Source organism: Trichechus manatus, unplaced genomic scaffold (assembly GCF_000243295.1).
Source record: "Trichechus manatus latirostris isolate Lorelei unplaced genomic scaffold, TriManLat1.0 scaffold00079, whole genome shotgun sequence".
NCBI classification, from domain to species: Eukaryota; Metazoa; Chordata; class Mammalia; order Sirenia; family Trichechidae; genus Trichechus; species Trichechus manatus.
Genome location: NW_004444015.1, coordinates 3,668,735 through 3,685,767, shown reverse-complemented (window position 1 = coordinate 3,685,767; position 17,033 = coordinate 3,668,735). Strand labels below are relative to the sequence as shown.

Genomic DNA, 17,033 nt, shown 5'->3' with positions numbered 1-17,033 from the left:
ACCTGTGATATGCAGATGACACAACCTTGCTTGCTGAAAATGAAGAGGACTTGAAGCACTTACTGATGAAGATCAAAGACCACAGCCTTCAGTATGGATCACACCTCAACATAAAGAAAACAAAGATCCTCACAACTGGGCCAATAAGCAACATCATGATAAACAGAGAAAAGTCTGAAGTTGTCAAGGATTTCATTTTACTTGGATCCACAATCAACACCCATGAAGCAGCAGTCAAGGGATCAAAAGACGCATTGCACTAGGCAAATCTGCTGCAAAAGACCTCTTTAAAGTGTTTAAAAAAAAAAAGATGCCACTTTCAAGACTAAGATGCACCAACCCAAATCACAGTGTTTTCAATCATCTCATATGCATGTGAAAGCTAGACAATGAATAAGGAAGACCAAAGTAGAACTGATGTCTTTGAATTATGGTGCTGGCGCAGAATATTGAATATACCATGGATTGCCAAAAGAACAAACAAATCTGTCTTGGAGGAAGTACAGCCAGAATGCACCTTAGAAGCAAGGATGGCGAGACTACGTCTCACATACTTGGGACATGTTATCAGGAGGGATCAGTCGCTGGAGAAGGACATCATGATTGGTAAAGTAGAAGGTCAGCGAAAAAGAGGAAGACCCTCAAGGAGATGGATTGACATGGTGGCTGCAACAATGGGCTCAAACATAGCAACAATTGTGAGGATGGTGCAGGCCTCGGCAGTGTTTCGTTCTGTTGTACATAGGGTCGCTGTGAGTTGGGAGTTGACTCCAAGAAAAGGTTAAAAAAATCCCACAGTTCCCAAATTGTGTTCTATTCTCATTGTCACCTACCTTCTTTTAGTCTATACTTTGACTACAGGGTCTTTCTTTTTGTTGCCTGAGAGACATTATGGAGTAATGAGAAATGAATTAAGAGTCTGGTTTGCCTCAGGCTAGGAGTGTTATAGCGTAGGCTCTAGGTGCATCCAGAACAAGAATCTAGCCCCAGTCCTGTCCTTTACTAGCTGTGATGGTTAAGGTTATGTGTTAACTTGGCTTTGGTTTGGCAGATATTATGTAATCATTCTCCATTTTGTGATCTGATCTGAGCAGCCAATGAGTTGAAAGGCCAATGAGTTGAAAGCCAATCAGTTGAAAACCAATGAGTTTCCTTGGGGGTGTATGGCCTGCATCAAATACATATCGATGTTCTGGCAAAGCTCTCTCTGGATCCTGCATCTGACTCCTCATCCTCTGGCCTCCCATTCTTGGGACATGAGCTAGCAGCCTGCCACCTGACCTGCAGATCTTGGGATTCGTCAGCTCCCACAACCCTGTAAGCCAGTAACCTTCCTCTACCTGGCCTGCTGATTTTGGGTTTGTCAGCCCCTGCAATCATGTGAGTCAGGAGAAGCCTCCAGTGTGACGCCTGGCCCATGGATTTGGGACTTGCCAGCCTCCACAACTTCGTGAGCCATTTCCTTGAGCTAAATCTATTTATATATATTTATACACGTGTAACTGGTTTTACTCCTCTAAAGAACCCAGCCTAAGACATATTAGCCACATGCTCTTGGGGTAATTACAAAGCCCCCTACGAGTCTGTCAGTTTGTCATACTGTGGGGACTTCGTTCTGTTGTACATAGGGTCACTATGAGTCAGAACCAACTTGACAGCACCTAACGTGAGCCTTAGGGAGCCCTGGTGGCACAGCAGTTAAGAGCTCAGCCGCTAACCAAAAGGTCTGCAGTTCAAATCCACCAGTCGCTCCCTGGAAGCCCTATGGGGCAGTTCTACTCTGTCACTATGAATCAGAATTGACTTGACGGCAACGGATTATGAGCCTTAGGTTCTTAATCTGTAAAGTGGGTTTGGCAAGTTCTCTCTTGTAGGACTGGTGGAATGTATGTAAAACACCTGACACATTACCTTACATATACTGGATCTTTAATGAATAGCAGTTGTTTCAAGTATTATTTTGACCTCAGACCCTACCACCCTCTCCTCTGGGAACTTTTTGTTGTTGTTGTTATCCAGGACATCTCACAGAATATGCAGCACTCTAGAACATGGCATTCCAAATCAGCAAAAACAAAGGAGCCCTAGTGGCACAGTGGTTAATGTGCTTGACTGCTAACCAAAAGGTCGGTGGTTTGAAGCCACCAGTGGTTCCATGCGAGGAAGATGGGGCAGTCTGCTTCTGTGAAGACTTACAGCCTTGGAAACCCTATAGGGTTGTTAGGAGTCGGAATTGACTCAAGAGCAGTGGGTTTGGTTTTTTGGTATAGATTTGAGTGTGGGGGCATCTTCCCCAGCTGATGCAACTCAAAATTCCTAGAATTTAGGCTGAAGACCAACTCCTTCTCTCCCTCCCACCTGCTTTTCCATCCAAAAACAGCTTTTCACACATTGTACCCCCACCAAAAATCTAGCCCTTGCTTAGAGTTGGCCAAATTACACTCAAGATAACCTAATTATAGTGACATTTTAATGGAGTGAGCTCTGGCTCTCCCAGGCTATGGAAGAGTGCTAGCCTAGTGGCCTCTGGGCACTGCTTCAAGGGAGTTATCGCTCTTATTTGTCAGGAAGTCTTGCAGGTGATGTGCTCATGCACTGTGTTCAACTGCACTGGGACAAGAGTGTGATGCCTTCCATACCCGACCCAGGTGGAGACTTCTCTGTGGTTTACCCATGATCCGCAAGAGCAGTTTTCCATTCCAGGCTTTCCCCTCATCTCTAAGATGCTCCATCTGAGAGTCTGGCCCTGCCACCACCCTGTTTACCTTAAAATTAACTCCCACAGAAGGAACCGCAGTTTCCCAGAGCCCCAAACCGTCTAGCTGGGGGCATCTACACTTGACTGCTTCCATCTGGAACCCCACCTCCTCACTCCTTTTTAATTCTTTGGGTCTTAGAGGTTATCTCACCATCCTCCTAATATAACTGCTGGTCCTAGGTGCTACAATTCTATAAGCAGGGGTGTATCTTGCTTATCCTAATGTCCCCATACTAACCCTTCAAAGAGCAAATGCTTAACTGTGGAATAAATGAGCCAGAGAGCAGGTTGTTTCATTTAAGATTTAATTTCTCTTACAGTCATGAATAAACCAAAAAAATCCAGGCATGTATCTTTTAATTTTACAGAACAGACTAAAAGGGATACAAGAATCCAAGAATTAACCATCTTTTATTCCTCTATTTCTTGAACCCCTTATATTTTAATACTGGGTTCTTTCACATTTCCAAGGAAATTCCCATTCCAATGTCATGTTGTCTTGTTCCATATCACAAAATAAGATGGAAGATTTCTCAATTTGTTTTGCAAAAGAAAAAAAACTCTTATTCTTAAACCTGATGAACAGCAATTCATGTACGACCAATTCATAAACTTAGATTCTGAATCTAATAAATTTTCTACTAAAAAAAAATTTGAAAAATACCAAAAAGAAAAAAAAGAGATAAATCTTTAAGTCGCGCATATAGAACAGGAACACAAAGATGAGATATACTGTGTTTCCCGGCCCCGCCCTGGCCCTCTACTACACAGAGTATTGACTGCCCTCTTTAAACAGAGTGAAGAATCTGCTTCAGACTTCACTGGGGGCAGTGCTGGATGTGGCACTGGAACTTGAACCTGCCACAGTGGCAATTCTTGCTTGTGCTCTCTGTTCCTCATCTCTCAAAGCCTCCTGATACAAGGATGGGAAGGAACTGGGGTCAGTCCCATTAACCTTGGCAAAAAACTTCAGGACTTTCATCTTGCTGGTTTCTGCATAGGCTCTTGGACCCCACAGGAATTCATAGCGGGCAGGATCACTATTGGGCACCTGTCGGTACTCCACGTACTCTTCCTGAACCAAATCTCTGGTGATGAGTTTCCTGGGTTCCCCATAGATGAAATCCTTGCTTCCAGAATATACCCCGATCAGACTGAGCACTTCCCAGATCTTCTCTTCAGGGGCACGGTTGCCCTCCATGAAGATCACGCCCAGGATAAGTATCAGGAGGCCGGTCTTGGGCATGCCCTGGTCATCACTCAGCATACCGTCGTAGGTTAGGTCTAGCGTTTTGACGAGGACATAGGAGTGGTCTATGGGGTCGACTTCCTTCACATCGATGCCAAAGACCACTTCCAGGCACTCACAGGCTTTCTTGAAGATCACCGGGAAGTGGTCCTTGTATTCTCTGATGACCACCTTCAGCATTTCTGCCTCTGTGATGGGCTCCTTCGTTAGATACTTGATGCTCATGAACTGCACCAAATTAGACACCTTCCTGTCTAATGCATCACTGAGCAAGACGTCAGCGGCTGGTGAGACACATGAGGTGCTTGGAACCTCTTCTTGGCTGCTGGGACCCTCATCTGGTTTGCTTGGTGGAGCAGCTGCAATGGCAGTTGAGGAGGAGCAGGCTCTCTGAGGACTCTGGGGCATACTCGACGTCCCAGCAGCAGACACCTCCTCTATGGAGACATCTTCCTCCTCAATCACAGGAAGCTTTGGACACACCAGGCCCTGTTTCTTACTTTGGGCCTGAAAGCGTTGCTCAGCCTTGCTGCGCTGACGCTTGTGACGGCGAGGCATGATGATTCTTGTTGGGGGCAGCAGGCAGGAGTATGGTAAAAGAGTGGACAATGAGGGCACACTGGCCTGGGGGAGAGAGGGGAGAGTGTGAGCGGCCTCAGATGAGAAATTCAACCTTGGCAGCTCTGACAAAGACTGACTTATAGGTCTTCTGTTTAGGTGGTGCTCTAGGGCCTCACAGGTTTCCTGACCTAGCTGATCTATGCCCCTAAGAACCTGAAGAAGAAAGTGACATGGTCCTCAGGACTGACAGTAGGGCAAATGGTGTCAGGCACTATGGGGTCCCCTCTGTTCTGGGGTGTGTGTGTTATGGTTTGAATTGTATCCCCCCAAAATATGTGTTGGAATCTTAATCCCTATACCTATGGATGTAATCCTGTTTGGAAATATGGTTTTGTTATGTTACGATATCACAGCAGTGTAGAGTATGTCCTACACCTAATCACTTCTGAGTTATAAAAAGAGCAGATTAGACATAGAGGCATGGGGTGGGGGTTGGGGGTGGTATATCAACAAGGAAAGACCATCAACACAACCAAGACTCTGATTTTGGACTTTTAACCTGTAGAACTGTGAGAAAATAAATTTGTCCTTTAAAACTACCCATCTGTGGTATTTGCGTTACAGCAGCACTAAGTAACTAAGACAGTGGGGCCCCTGGTAGACATTCAAGGTCCTCACCTTGACTCCTGGCAGTGCCTGGGCCTCCTCCACTCTGCTGACCTGAGGACACGTGCCTCAGACCAAGGTCCTCACCTCCTGGTTCCTTGAGCCCCTGTGAGAACAAAGGAGCCCATCACTGCAAGCACAGTCCTGAACCTCCCAGCACTGACAGAAGGGGCAGGATCAGACACTGTAAGGTCCCCACAGTTCAGGGCTACATGGTCCCCTCAGTGCTCACTCAGGATCCTCAGCTCTTCCCAGGGAAAGCCTGAGCCCCACTCTCTGCTGACCTGAGGCAAAACTCTCAGAACAAGAGCTCACACTCCTGAGACCAAGGAAGAGGGAGTGGGGGGGAGGAGGGGCACCACATCCAAGGACTCTGCCCCCGGTCCTCCTACTGTGACAGCAGAAGTAGGGCAGGGCTGTAGTTCCACATGTCCTGGAATGGGCACACATTCTCACATTGATAACTGGAAGACTTTGGAACTCCTCCTTCTGTTGACCTGAGTCTGGCCTCCTCAGACCAAAGACCTCACCTTCCTGAGACATCATGGGACACCACATTCAGCCACCAAGCTACAGGTCCTCCAAGGGCTAATAAGTGTGCATTTCTAAGGGGGTCTCTGCTATTGGAGTGGGGGGTCCTTTACATCCTTCCTCAGGGTCTTCACATCAATACCTGGAAGGGCCTGAACCTCCCCTCTCCTGACCTGAATCTGTCCTGCTATGACCAAGGCTCTCCACCTCCCTGACATCTCTGAGCTAGAAATGGTGGTAGGCGTGTACCTCAGCATGACATGCCTTCACAGGGTCTACAAAGGCTGACATCAGGGGCAAGGTGGGTTTTGTGGGACTTCCTTTATGCTCTGGGGTGGGAGATCCCCTCACTCCTTTCTCAGATATTCATTTTTACTTCTGGCAGGGATTGATTACATCTTGCTAACCTGACCTCTGGTTGACCTGACTTCACCCCAACAGACCAAAGCATGTCCTCCCTGAGACTAAACCATCCCCACTCCACCCCATGGCAGAAGTTAGGATCCACCCCCCACTTCGATAGAAGTTAGGACATGTCACACCCAGCCAAAGCTGTCCAGTGTCTTCCACGGCTCAGAGCAGGTACTAGGCCACATCTGTTCTGAGGTGGGGGCTACCTTCAGTCCTCCCTCAGAGTATTGATCTTTATACCTGGCAGGGCCTCAGTCCCCACTTCGCTGACCTGACACCTCCTCCTCACAGCAAGGCCTTCACCTCCCTGAGACTACGGAGACAAAAGTGAAGAGGCGCCACATCCAGCTATCCCTTCCTGGAGTCTCCCAGGGCAAACAGCAGGGCAGGTTTCTGTGGGATCCCCTCTGTCTGGCGTGGTGGTTACCCTTAGCCCTCCTTAATGTATTCATAACAACTCCTGACTGGGCTTTGTCCACCTCTCTTCTGCTGACCTGAGAATCTCTCCATCGGGCCTAGGCCCCCATCTCCCTAAGACAGCCAACAAGGAAGTGTGGAGAAAGTGCGGAGAGTCAGGGGCAGCCCTACCCAGACCTCCCAGGGTTGGCAGCAGGGGTGGGTTTCTGTGGGGCCTCCTCTGTGTGGGAAGTCTGCTCAATCCTCCCTCAGGGTCCTCATCTTGTCCCCTGATAGAACCTGGATCCCTCCGAGGACGCGACTCTGGCCCCTCAGACGAAGCTGCAACTCCTCAGATGCCCAAGGCGCAAGTTGGTAAACACCACATCAGGGGACCCTGCTTGGGGTTTCCGAGGGCTGACGGCAGGGTCAGAGCGGTGCCACAAACCTAATTTTTGGGGTTGCGGTGGTGGTGCACAGTCTTACTCAAGGCATCATTATTTACTCTTTAAAGAGCCACCACCCCCTCGCTTCTGTGTCCCTCAGCCCAAGGCCCCCATCTCCTCGAGACCCCGGAAACAAAAGTGAGGGCGGCGCCTCTCAGCTCCCTGCCCCGGGCCTCCAACCTCTGAGAATAGAAAAGGTTTTTGCGGGGTCCTCTCTGTGTGGAAAGTCCCCTCAGTCCTCCCTCAAGGTCGTCACCTTTGCCCGACAGGGCCTGGACCCCTTCCTCTGCTGACCTGACTCCAACCCCGTCAGACGACCCCGCACCCCCTCAGACGCCCAAGGCGCAACTCCACATCCGCAGACGCTGCCTGGAGCTTCCCAGGGCTGATGGCAGGGGCAGGGCTGGGGAGAGGGGCTAGAGGGGCACGGAGGGAGGAGGGGTGGCGCACTGGAGGATGGGAAGGGAGCCTCTATCTGCGCTGGAGAACCTCTCTATCCTCCCTCAGGGTCCTCATCTTGCTCCCTAGCGAGACCTGGCCCCCTCCCTCTGCTGACCCGACTCTGACCCCCTTAGACGACGACGCCCCTCCTCAGACGTCCAAGGCGTAACTCCACATCCGGGCACCCTGCTTGGGGATTCCCAGGGCTAACTGCGGGGGCAGGGCTGGGGAGGGAGGCTAGAGGAGCACAGAGGGAGGAGGGGTGGCACACCGGAGGATGGGAAGGGAGCCTGTATCTGCGCTGGAGGACCTCTCTGTCCTCCCTCAGGGTCCTCACCTTGCCCCCTAGCGAGGCCTGAACCCCTCCCACTGCTAACCTGACTCTGACCCCCTCAGATGACGCTGCGCCTCCTCAGACGCCCAAGGTGCAATTCCACATCCGGGGACCCTGCCTGCGGCTTCCCAGAGATGACGGAGGAGGGGGATAGGAGGATCTAGAGAGGCACGGAGGGAGGAGGGGTGGCATGGGGGGTAGTGGGGGCCTTTGTCCTCCCTCGGGGTCCTCACCTTGTCCCCGGCAGGGCCTGGATCCCTCCCTCTGATGACCTGACTCCGCCCCCTCAAACAATGCAGCGCCTCCTCAGACGCCCAAGGCGCAGCTCCACATCCGGGGACCCTGCCTGGGGCTTCCCAGGGATAAGGGCAGGGGCAGGGCGAGGCTACGAGAGCACGAAGGCAGGGTGGCGCACTGGAGGATGGGAAGGGAGCCTCTATCTGCACTGGAGGACCTCTCTGTCTTCCCTCGGGCTCCTCACCTTGCCCCCGCCCCGCAGGGCCTGGCCCCCTCCCTCTGTTGACCCGACTCCGGCCCCATTAGACGACACCGCGCCTCCTCAGAGGCCCAAGGCACAACGCCACATCCGGGGACCCTGCCTGGGGCTTCCCAGGGATGACGGGAGGGGCGGGGGACGGGAGGATCTAGAGGGGCACGGAGGGAGGATGGGTGGCGTGGGGGGGGGGAGTGGGGGCCTTTGTCCTCCCTCGGGGTCCTCACCTTGTCCCTGGCAGAGACTGGACCCGTCCCTCTGCTGACCGGACTCCGGCCCCCTCAGAGACGCCAGGCCTCCTCAAATGCCCAAGGCGCAAGTCAGGTAACTTCACATCCAGGGACCTTGCCTGGGGCTTCGCAGGGCTGATGGCAAGGGTAGGGTAAGGTTAGGGCCACTTTGGTCTGAGGTGATGGTTGGGTTCAGTCCTTGCTCAGTGTCCTCACCTCGTCTTCTAGCACTGCCTGGGCCCCCACCCTCCGTGGACGTGAGTCGCCTCCCTGACACCAAGGTCCTCACTGCCTTAAGACCCCCCGAGTTGGAAATGAGGAGTGGTGCTTATCCTGACAGCCCTGCTTCGGGGCTCCTGAGCTAACATCAAGAGTGAAGTGGGATTCAATTGGATTCTCTCTGTCCTGGGATAGGTGGACTTCTCACTTCTCCCTCTTAAGGAACTTATCTTGGCTCCTGTATCCTCCATTAAATGCTCCCTGGGAGAGACCCCCCACCCCAAGTAGAGGTGATAGCATATATCTATGTCTTGTTCTTGACTTCAGTGGAAAGCATATAACATTTCACATTTAATTGTTTGCTGTAGATCTTAGGAAATGGAAGTTTCCTTCTATTCTTAGTTTGTTAAAAGTTTACACCATGAACTCACGTTGAATTTCTTTCAAGGGTTTGCCTGTAGCCATTAACATGATCAAATGTTTTTTCTCCTCTAATTTGTTAATGTGAGGAATTAAAATTGAAAGTATTTTCTAATGTTAAATCATGTTTTAATTCCTTAAGCACAGCCTGTTTATTTAATTCACTGCTATGTTGAAAATGATATTAATTTATTCAGGATATTTGCTGCTATGTGAGTGAGCTTGGCTGAAGTGTTCTTTTCATGAGGATCTTCATCTGGTTTTTGAATCAAGGAGAGTTAGCCTGAAAAAAATGAGTTCAATAATTTCTCATTTTTTTGTATGACTTGGAAGAGTTTCCAAAGGCTGGTGATTACTTTTACTTGACCATTTGGTAGAAGGGCCTCCAAACTGCCTTATCCTGAACATTTAAGGGTGGCTTGAGCTTTGAGTACAGTTTCAGTTTGTATTGCTGATTAAAACTTTTTATTTCTTTATGAACTAATTTGATCTTTTTTTTCTAAAATGTGGTCCGTTTCACTGAGAATTTCAAATTTAATGGCATGATATTTGTAATGATACCTTTTTATTACATAAATTCTCAAACATACACACCAGCAGAGAGAATAGTATAACAAACCCAATCTGCCTGACACTCAGCATCAACAGTCATCAATACATGGCCAATCTATTTTAACTCTACCTCCACATACCCCCTCCCCCCATCTCTGCCACTTTAGAATGTAAAGCAAATCCAAGATATCATACCATTTCCTCTCTGTTTCAGCATGCATTTCTAAAAGATGACTCTTAGAAAACATAAACTAAATGCAATTGTCATTCCTAAAAAAAAATAGTTAATATCAAATATCCAGTTATTTTTCACATTTACCTGATGGCCTTCTAACTTAAAAAAAAAAAAAGTTTCTTTGAATTGGTGTCCAAGTATGCGCTATACATTGTGATTGTTTTTTCCCTTAAGTTTTTTTTTTTTAATCGACAGGTTTCCCCCACATCACCTCTCTTGTTCCTTGCAATTAAAAAAACAAACAAAAAAAGTAGGCCCTGTGCTTTGTCCTATTTCCCATAGTCTGGATTTTGCTGATTGCAATACTTTGGTGTCCTTTAACATTTCCTTCAGCCTCCTGTATTTCTTTAAATTGGTAGTTAGAGGTACAAGGTTGTCTTAGTCATCTAGTGCTGCTGTGACAGAAATACCACAAGTGGATGGCTTTAACAAAGAGAAATTTATTCTCTCACAGTCCAGTAGGCTAGAAATCCAAACTCAGGGCATCAGCTCCAGGGGACTTTCTCTCTCTGTTGGCTCTAGAGGAAGGTCCTTGTCATCAATCTTCCCTTGAACTAGGGAGCTTCTCTGCACAGGAACCCCAGGTCCAAAGGATGCGCTCTGCTTCCGGCACTGCTTTCTTGGTGGTATGAGGTCCCCAGCTCTCTGCTTGCTTCCCTTTCCTTTTATCTCTTATAAGATAAAAGGTGGTACAGGCTACACCCCAGGGAAACTCCTTTTATATTGGATCAGGGATGTGACCTTAGTAAGGGTGTTAAACAATCCCACCCTAATCCTCTTTAACATGAAATTATAATCACAAAATGGAGGACAACCACATAATACTGGGAATCATAGCCTAACCAAGTTGACACATATTTTTGGGAGCCACAAGTCAATCCATGACAAAGGTTGATCAGATTAAGTTTTTATTTGTTTTGTTGTTGTTGTTTTGTCTTTTTTCTTTCTAAGACCACTGCATAGGTGTGCTTCCATTAGGAGGTACATAATGTCTTGTTATCTCTCTTTCTGCTGATGTTAGCAGTCATTGATGATCCTCACCTTTACTCATTAATCCATTAGGGGTTCCAAAAAACAAAACAAAACCCATTGCTGTTGAGTCGATTCCGACTCAGAGCGACCCTATAGGACAGAGAAGAACTGCCCCATAGGGTTTCCATGAAGCAGCTGGTGAATTCAGACTGCCAACCTTTTGGTTAGCAGCCGAGCTCTTAACCATTGTGCCACTGGGGCTCCACAGAATGGTAATTTTCTAATTCTTTCATTTCTTCTTAGTTTATTAGCTGAAATACCTCTATTATGTAGAAACCTTTCCTTGTCCATCATTTGGTTATCCTAGGGGAATGGTATAACATATCTGTTGTGTTCTCTTATAATATTTAAATCTCTTCTGTATCTATATTTTGTACAATTTTAACTTACATTAGTTTTTCCTGTGTTTTTCTTTAGTAATTGAACGTATTTGCAAAAAAAAATTATTTATTTTATAAGTATTTTCAAAGAAATGACTTGAGTTACTTGGCCCAACTGTTTTCAATTTCATCATTTCTGCAATTATCTTCATTATTTCCTACCTTCTACTTCTTTGGGTTTAATATTCTATTCATTTCTTAGCTTCTTGAATTGCATAGATTTTTTAAATATTTCTTGTTTTCTAATACATCTATGCAATTCCCTCTTAGTACCACTTGAGTGATATTACACAGATAGTGTTATATAGCTTTATGTGCATTGCTTGAATTGTTTTTACCGGTTGAGTATAGCACTCTATTACTTATACTATTAGCATGTTTTCTACACACACACACACACACACACAAAGCAACTAATACGTGTAAAAACTTATTTTTGAGTAGGCTGTCAAGAAGAAGAAAGAATATTATTTAGAGGAAGTTTCAGGTTCCAGGGGTGTTTTGTATTGTTATTAATTATAGAAGAGACATAAACATATTTAACTGCTGGTAACAGAGCTAGGCTTATCCCATGAATGCAAATAAATTTAACATTAGAAAATATAACTGGCCACATGTAAAAGTCAGAGACTGTCAGGAAAATAGAAACCACTGTAAATATTTGACACAGAATTTATTGCAGGAAATTGGTTACACAGTCGATGGAGAAGCCAAATAGAGGAGAGTTGGGGAACCCAATAATTGGCAACATGAGGAAGTCACTCTTACCTCTAGGCTGGAAGGACAAAGAGAAGTATGGTGTTACTGCAGCCCAGGTGTTGGGTTCAATGTGATCTGGAGCTGTGGTGGACCAAATTAATGGGGCCTGGGGCCAGGAAGAATATGTAGTTATTGAAGGAGAAGCTACTTGATGTAGAGGAAGAAGAAAATCCTGGATTCCAATCTCCTGATGGTACCACTTATTGGCATAATCAAGATGGCAGCCAAATGTTGGGAATCCTAGAAATTGCAACCTGCAAGGGTCAGGCCCTCTATAGTAGAGAGCAGAGTAGGGGACCATTGATGGATGGATCTGAGGGCAAATAGGTCTAGGACAGGCATACTCATTGACAGATTAAATGAGAAAAATATCATCTACATTGATATAGAAAAGTGTTTAATACAAATCAGCAGCCATTCATGATAAGAAGAAATGTTAGAGCCAAAGTATAAACTAATATCCATGAGTTCATAGTGATAAAAATAAATTATTGAATAAATACACAAATCTCCCATGCAGAAGGGCCCTGAAGCATAAGTATTTATATTATGGAACAAACATTTAAAAGAAAGAGACCGATAGAATTGTTGGTTATTGAATGGACTTTACAAAGAGTTGCATAATTTTTTAAAAAACTGTAAACCATAACCAACTGCAGCATTCAGTATTTCTAAATATGATATGCTATATATATTATGTCATATAGGTTTTCTTTTTTACATTATGTAAGATAATGTGCAGCTCATTTACACAGCATAAATACCTATTGGTTACACTTCCTGATCTGGGCTTCCCAACAATTCTGTTTTTAACAGTAAAAAACACTAATAAAAAGACTGTCCTGCGAACCTCTGGTGCTTAAACAAATGTGAATGTGCAGCAATAACCTCATCTCCGCGGATGCGTGACCGCCTGAATCATCAGCTGTTGCTGCTTCTGCTGCTGTTCAAAGTGGCAGCGCAGAGGCCAGACAGTATTCTTAGCCCTTGCCTGTCTCATTAGTAGTACACCAGTGTATACTTTGTTAACTATTGGCTACTCTTGCTTCTGAAAACAGCTGCCCTGCTGAGAAAAAAATGAAACTTTACGACGATTAGTCCCCTCCAGGCCATCCTTTACACCGCGACCTACGTGATCTTCCTAAAACGCCCACACCACTACCAGTTTAAAGACATGCACACTGTTGATTAAAAATGAAGCCCAAACTCAGGGGCAAAGCACATAAGGCCTGATGAAACATGTCCTTATCTCTTGTCACTCCTCTTCCCTACTCTATATTTCAATTATACTCCAACCCCCAAAGAAACAAACCCGCTGCCATCAAGTCGATTCCAACTCATAGCGACACTGTAGGGCAGAGTAGAACTGCCCCGCAGGGTTTCCAAGGCTGTAAATCTTTACAGAAGCAGACTCCCACATCTTTCTTTTGCGGAGTAGCTAGTGGGTTCGAACCGCTGACCTTCTGGTTAGCAGCCTAGCACTTTAACGGCTGCACCACCAGGGCTCCTCAGTTATACTCAATACCATGTAATTCCCTAAACATTTCAGTGTTTGATCTCCTCCAGGAGGTTCCACATGCTGATTCCTCTGCCTGAAATGCCCTTAATTTTTCTGTTGACCAGAACAACTCCTGTTCATCCCTCAAAATTCAGTTGACAGTGGCAGTCTAGGGGAAACCAATCCCTTCAGGTCTTGCATTTCTCATTCTCTTCAGGTTAAGAAATAACCAAGTTACTAGTAACAGGAAGTGCTTCGTGGACCACTTGTGATACTAAGATTAAGATGAGGGTCTACAGTGAGTAGCCAGGTAACCTCCAGTCCACCCTTCCCACTACAGTTAGAATGATCTTTCTAAAAATACATAAAATGGATACCAGTTCCCTCTTTAAAACCACAAAATCCTCTACTGGTTCCCTGTTGACTACAAAATAAAGCACCAAATCCATGTTAGAGTATATAAGACCCTACATGATTTGTCGTCCTCTCCTGACATTTCACCCTCCTACTCTATAATATTTTAAATTGCCTCATAAGCATGCAAAAGCTGGACAATGAATAAGGAAGACTGAAGAAGAATTGATGCCTTTGAATTATGGTGTTGGCAAAGGATATTGAATATACCACGGACTGCCAGAAGAACGAACAAATCTGTCTTGGAAGAAGTACAGTCAGAATGCTCCTTAGAAGCAAGGATGGTGAGACTACGTCTTACATACTTTGGTCATGTTGTCAGGAGGGATCAGTCCCTGGAGAAGGACATCATGCTTGGTAGAGGGTTGGCGGAAATGAGGAAGACCCTCAACGAAATGGATTGACACAGTGGCTGCAACAATGGGCTCAAACATAGCAACGACTGTGAGGATGGCGCAGGACCGGGCAGTGTTTCGTTCTGTTGTACATAGGGTCACTATAAGTCAGAACTGACAGCACCTAACAACAACAACAACTGTTGCTTCTGGAAATAGCTGAGTTATAGAATGGAACATTGATCTCTAAAATGAGCATCTTAGTCTTCTATGGACCATACTCCATACTGATGCCAGCTTGATCTTTCCATATTGTACTACTGATTAGATCCTGTTACCACCATTCAGTTGATCTCAAACAGCTACATGACAATGAACAGAATCCATGGCACGGTATAGGAGGAGGCCCTTCACCTCTTGCAAATTCATCCACCCACATTATTCTGCAGATATAACAAATGTATTGTATTTGGGCAAATGTTTCATGCTGTTCGATCTCAGTCATGTACCACATATTGGTTCCTCTTTCTCTTGCTGTCCAGGTGTTGTTTTTTCCTCCAGGTTCAACATAATTGTGCATCATCTCTTATAAATTTATCCTTGCAAATGATGTTCCATATGTACTAAAGTTACTGTTGTCGTCGCTAGGTGCCGTCGAGTCAGTTCTGATTCATAGCAACCTTATGCACAACAGAATGAAACACTACCCAATCCTGCACCATTCTCACAATTGTTGCTATGCTTGAGTCCTTTTCCCATAATGCTTGTCATGTTCAATCTTTCGTCATGTCCCCCGTGAATTCCTCTGTCTGGGATGTTCTTCTTCTTGCTCTCCTGTTCTTCCTTCCAGATTCATCAGAAAAAGCCAAGTGATGGAAAACCGAGTGGATAGGAAACCATCGCACAGTTCATAAACTGCATGTTGTGGGCCCTTTGTTGCCTATTGCCTGCCATTGTCCCTGATAACAGCTGAATAAATGATAGGAAGATTGAGCTCTACAGTGGGTATCCTGGTCCCCTCTGACCCATGCTAACATACACAGTCTTGCTATAATGAAAAATTTGTTTGATCCCATCATTAATTTTTAGTGGCCACCCACTGAGATCAGAATAAAGCCCAAATTCATTGGCATGATACAAGATGCCCCACGTGATTTGTCCTCATCTCTTGCAACTTTATGTTTCTACATTATGTTCCACACATACAGATATGTTCTATTTTCCTAATCATTTCACATTGTTTGATTTCTCTATGGTAATCCCACATTTTTATTCCTTTCCTGGGATGCTGTTCTTCCTGTTTTCTTGCTTATCCTTCTGCATTCAGCAAAACGAGGCTGCTTTTGGGAAACAGAGTGCCTGCAACCATTGCCATATTAAATTATGAGCAGCTGCAGATACTGTTTTCACTTTTGGATAGTTACTTCTTGCAACACCTGGATCACTCAAAGGAATTTTGAGCTTGACAGTAAGTATCCTTGTCCTTTCTGTTCTTTGGTTCATACTGCTTCCCACTTAGTCTTTCTATAATGAAAAATTAATCAGACCCTTTCATTACCTTTCTATGTCTCCCCACTAAACAATTAGGTCAAAACTTGGCTTATTATAGGAGGTCATACATGTTTGGTTTTCATCACTAACAATTTTACCCTTCACCATGCTCCAGAGATAATAAATGCATTGTATTTGCCTAAATGTTTCACTTGGATTATTCTTTCTGTGATGCACAACATCGTGGTAGTTATGCCTGGTATATTCCGTGTCTTTGTCTCCTTATTTATGCTTATAGATTAAGCAGAAACTAGCACTTAATAGAAAACTGTGTGTCCTACAGCCATTACACTGTTCATGAGTGCTTTGCTGCAAATAATCTTCTGACTGTTGACTCCAGTTGCTTCTGCGACCATCTGAGTCATTTTGTCCATTCACTTTGCTGCTGTAAACCATTGACTGTTCTCCAGAATCTGACAGTTTCTGCATGTTTTGAGATTTTTCTGTGGGGAGAATGGGAGCTTGGAGCTGCCTACTCTGCTATCTTGCTGATATAACTCAAAGTTGTGATTTTTAAATACGGGTGTTAGCAATTTCCTCACTGCTAAAGTGACATCAAAGCAAACATTTGAAAAAATGAACTACGTAGAAGAGAGTTGCTGGAAGAAGAAACAACAACTGAGAAGATCATGAAACTTGAATATACATAGTGTGTTCCAGGAACGGAAAGGTAGATTATGTGGTGGCAGCAGAGTTGAGATAGGATCATAGAGGTAAAGAGGGTAGGATAGGTGGGGAGGGGGAAAGAAGCTGCTCTTATAGACTATCTTGAAGACTTTGGCTTTTACTCTGAGTGAAATAGGAAAAAGCAAGAGGACTAGATAGGCAATTATCTCAGTGATCAATGCTAGAGATGATGGTGATCTGGATCAGGGTGTCAGTGGAAAATGGGGAAGCATTTAGATGGATTCTGGATAGTTTCTGAAAATAAATTGAAGAGGATTTTCTGACTGATCAGAAGTTAAGTGTTAGAGAAAGAGAAGAATGAAGGGTGAGGGAGAAACTGCAAGGGTGGATTTACCATTTGCTGTGATGGAAGACAGCGAGAGAAAAATGTTGCAAAACCACAAACCATAAAGGAAACAATGTATAAATATGACTACATTGATTTTAAAACATCTC

At 45.4% G+C, this 17,033-nt stretch overlaps 1 protein-coding gene across 1 annotated transcript; it reads right to left on the bottom strand.

Annotated features, from left to right (window-relative positions):
* Nucleotides 1–3,569: 3,569 nt before the first annotated feature.
* LOC101358677 (putative MAGE domain-containing protein MAGEA13P) lies at nucleotides 3,570–4,565 on the bottom strand. The gene has a single exon (XM_023735496.1). The coding sequence runs from the start codon at nucleotides 4,563–4,565 to the stop codon at nucleotides 3,570–3,572; it is 996 nt and encodes a 331-aa protein (XP_023591264.1).
* Between the last annotated feature and the right edge of the window lie 12,468 nt (nucleotides 4,566–17,033).

Excerpts from the sequence above, each read along its gene's own strand:
- LOC101358677 (XM_023735496.1), bottom strand. The coding sequence starts at position 4,565 with ATGCCTCGCCGTCACAAGCGTCAGCGCAGCAAGGCTGAGCAACGCTTT.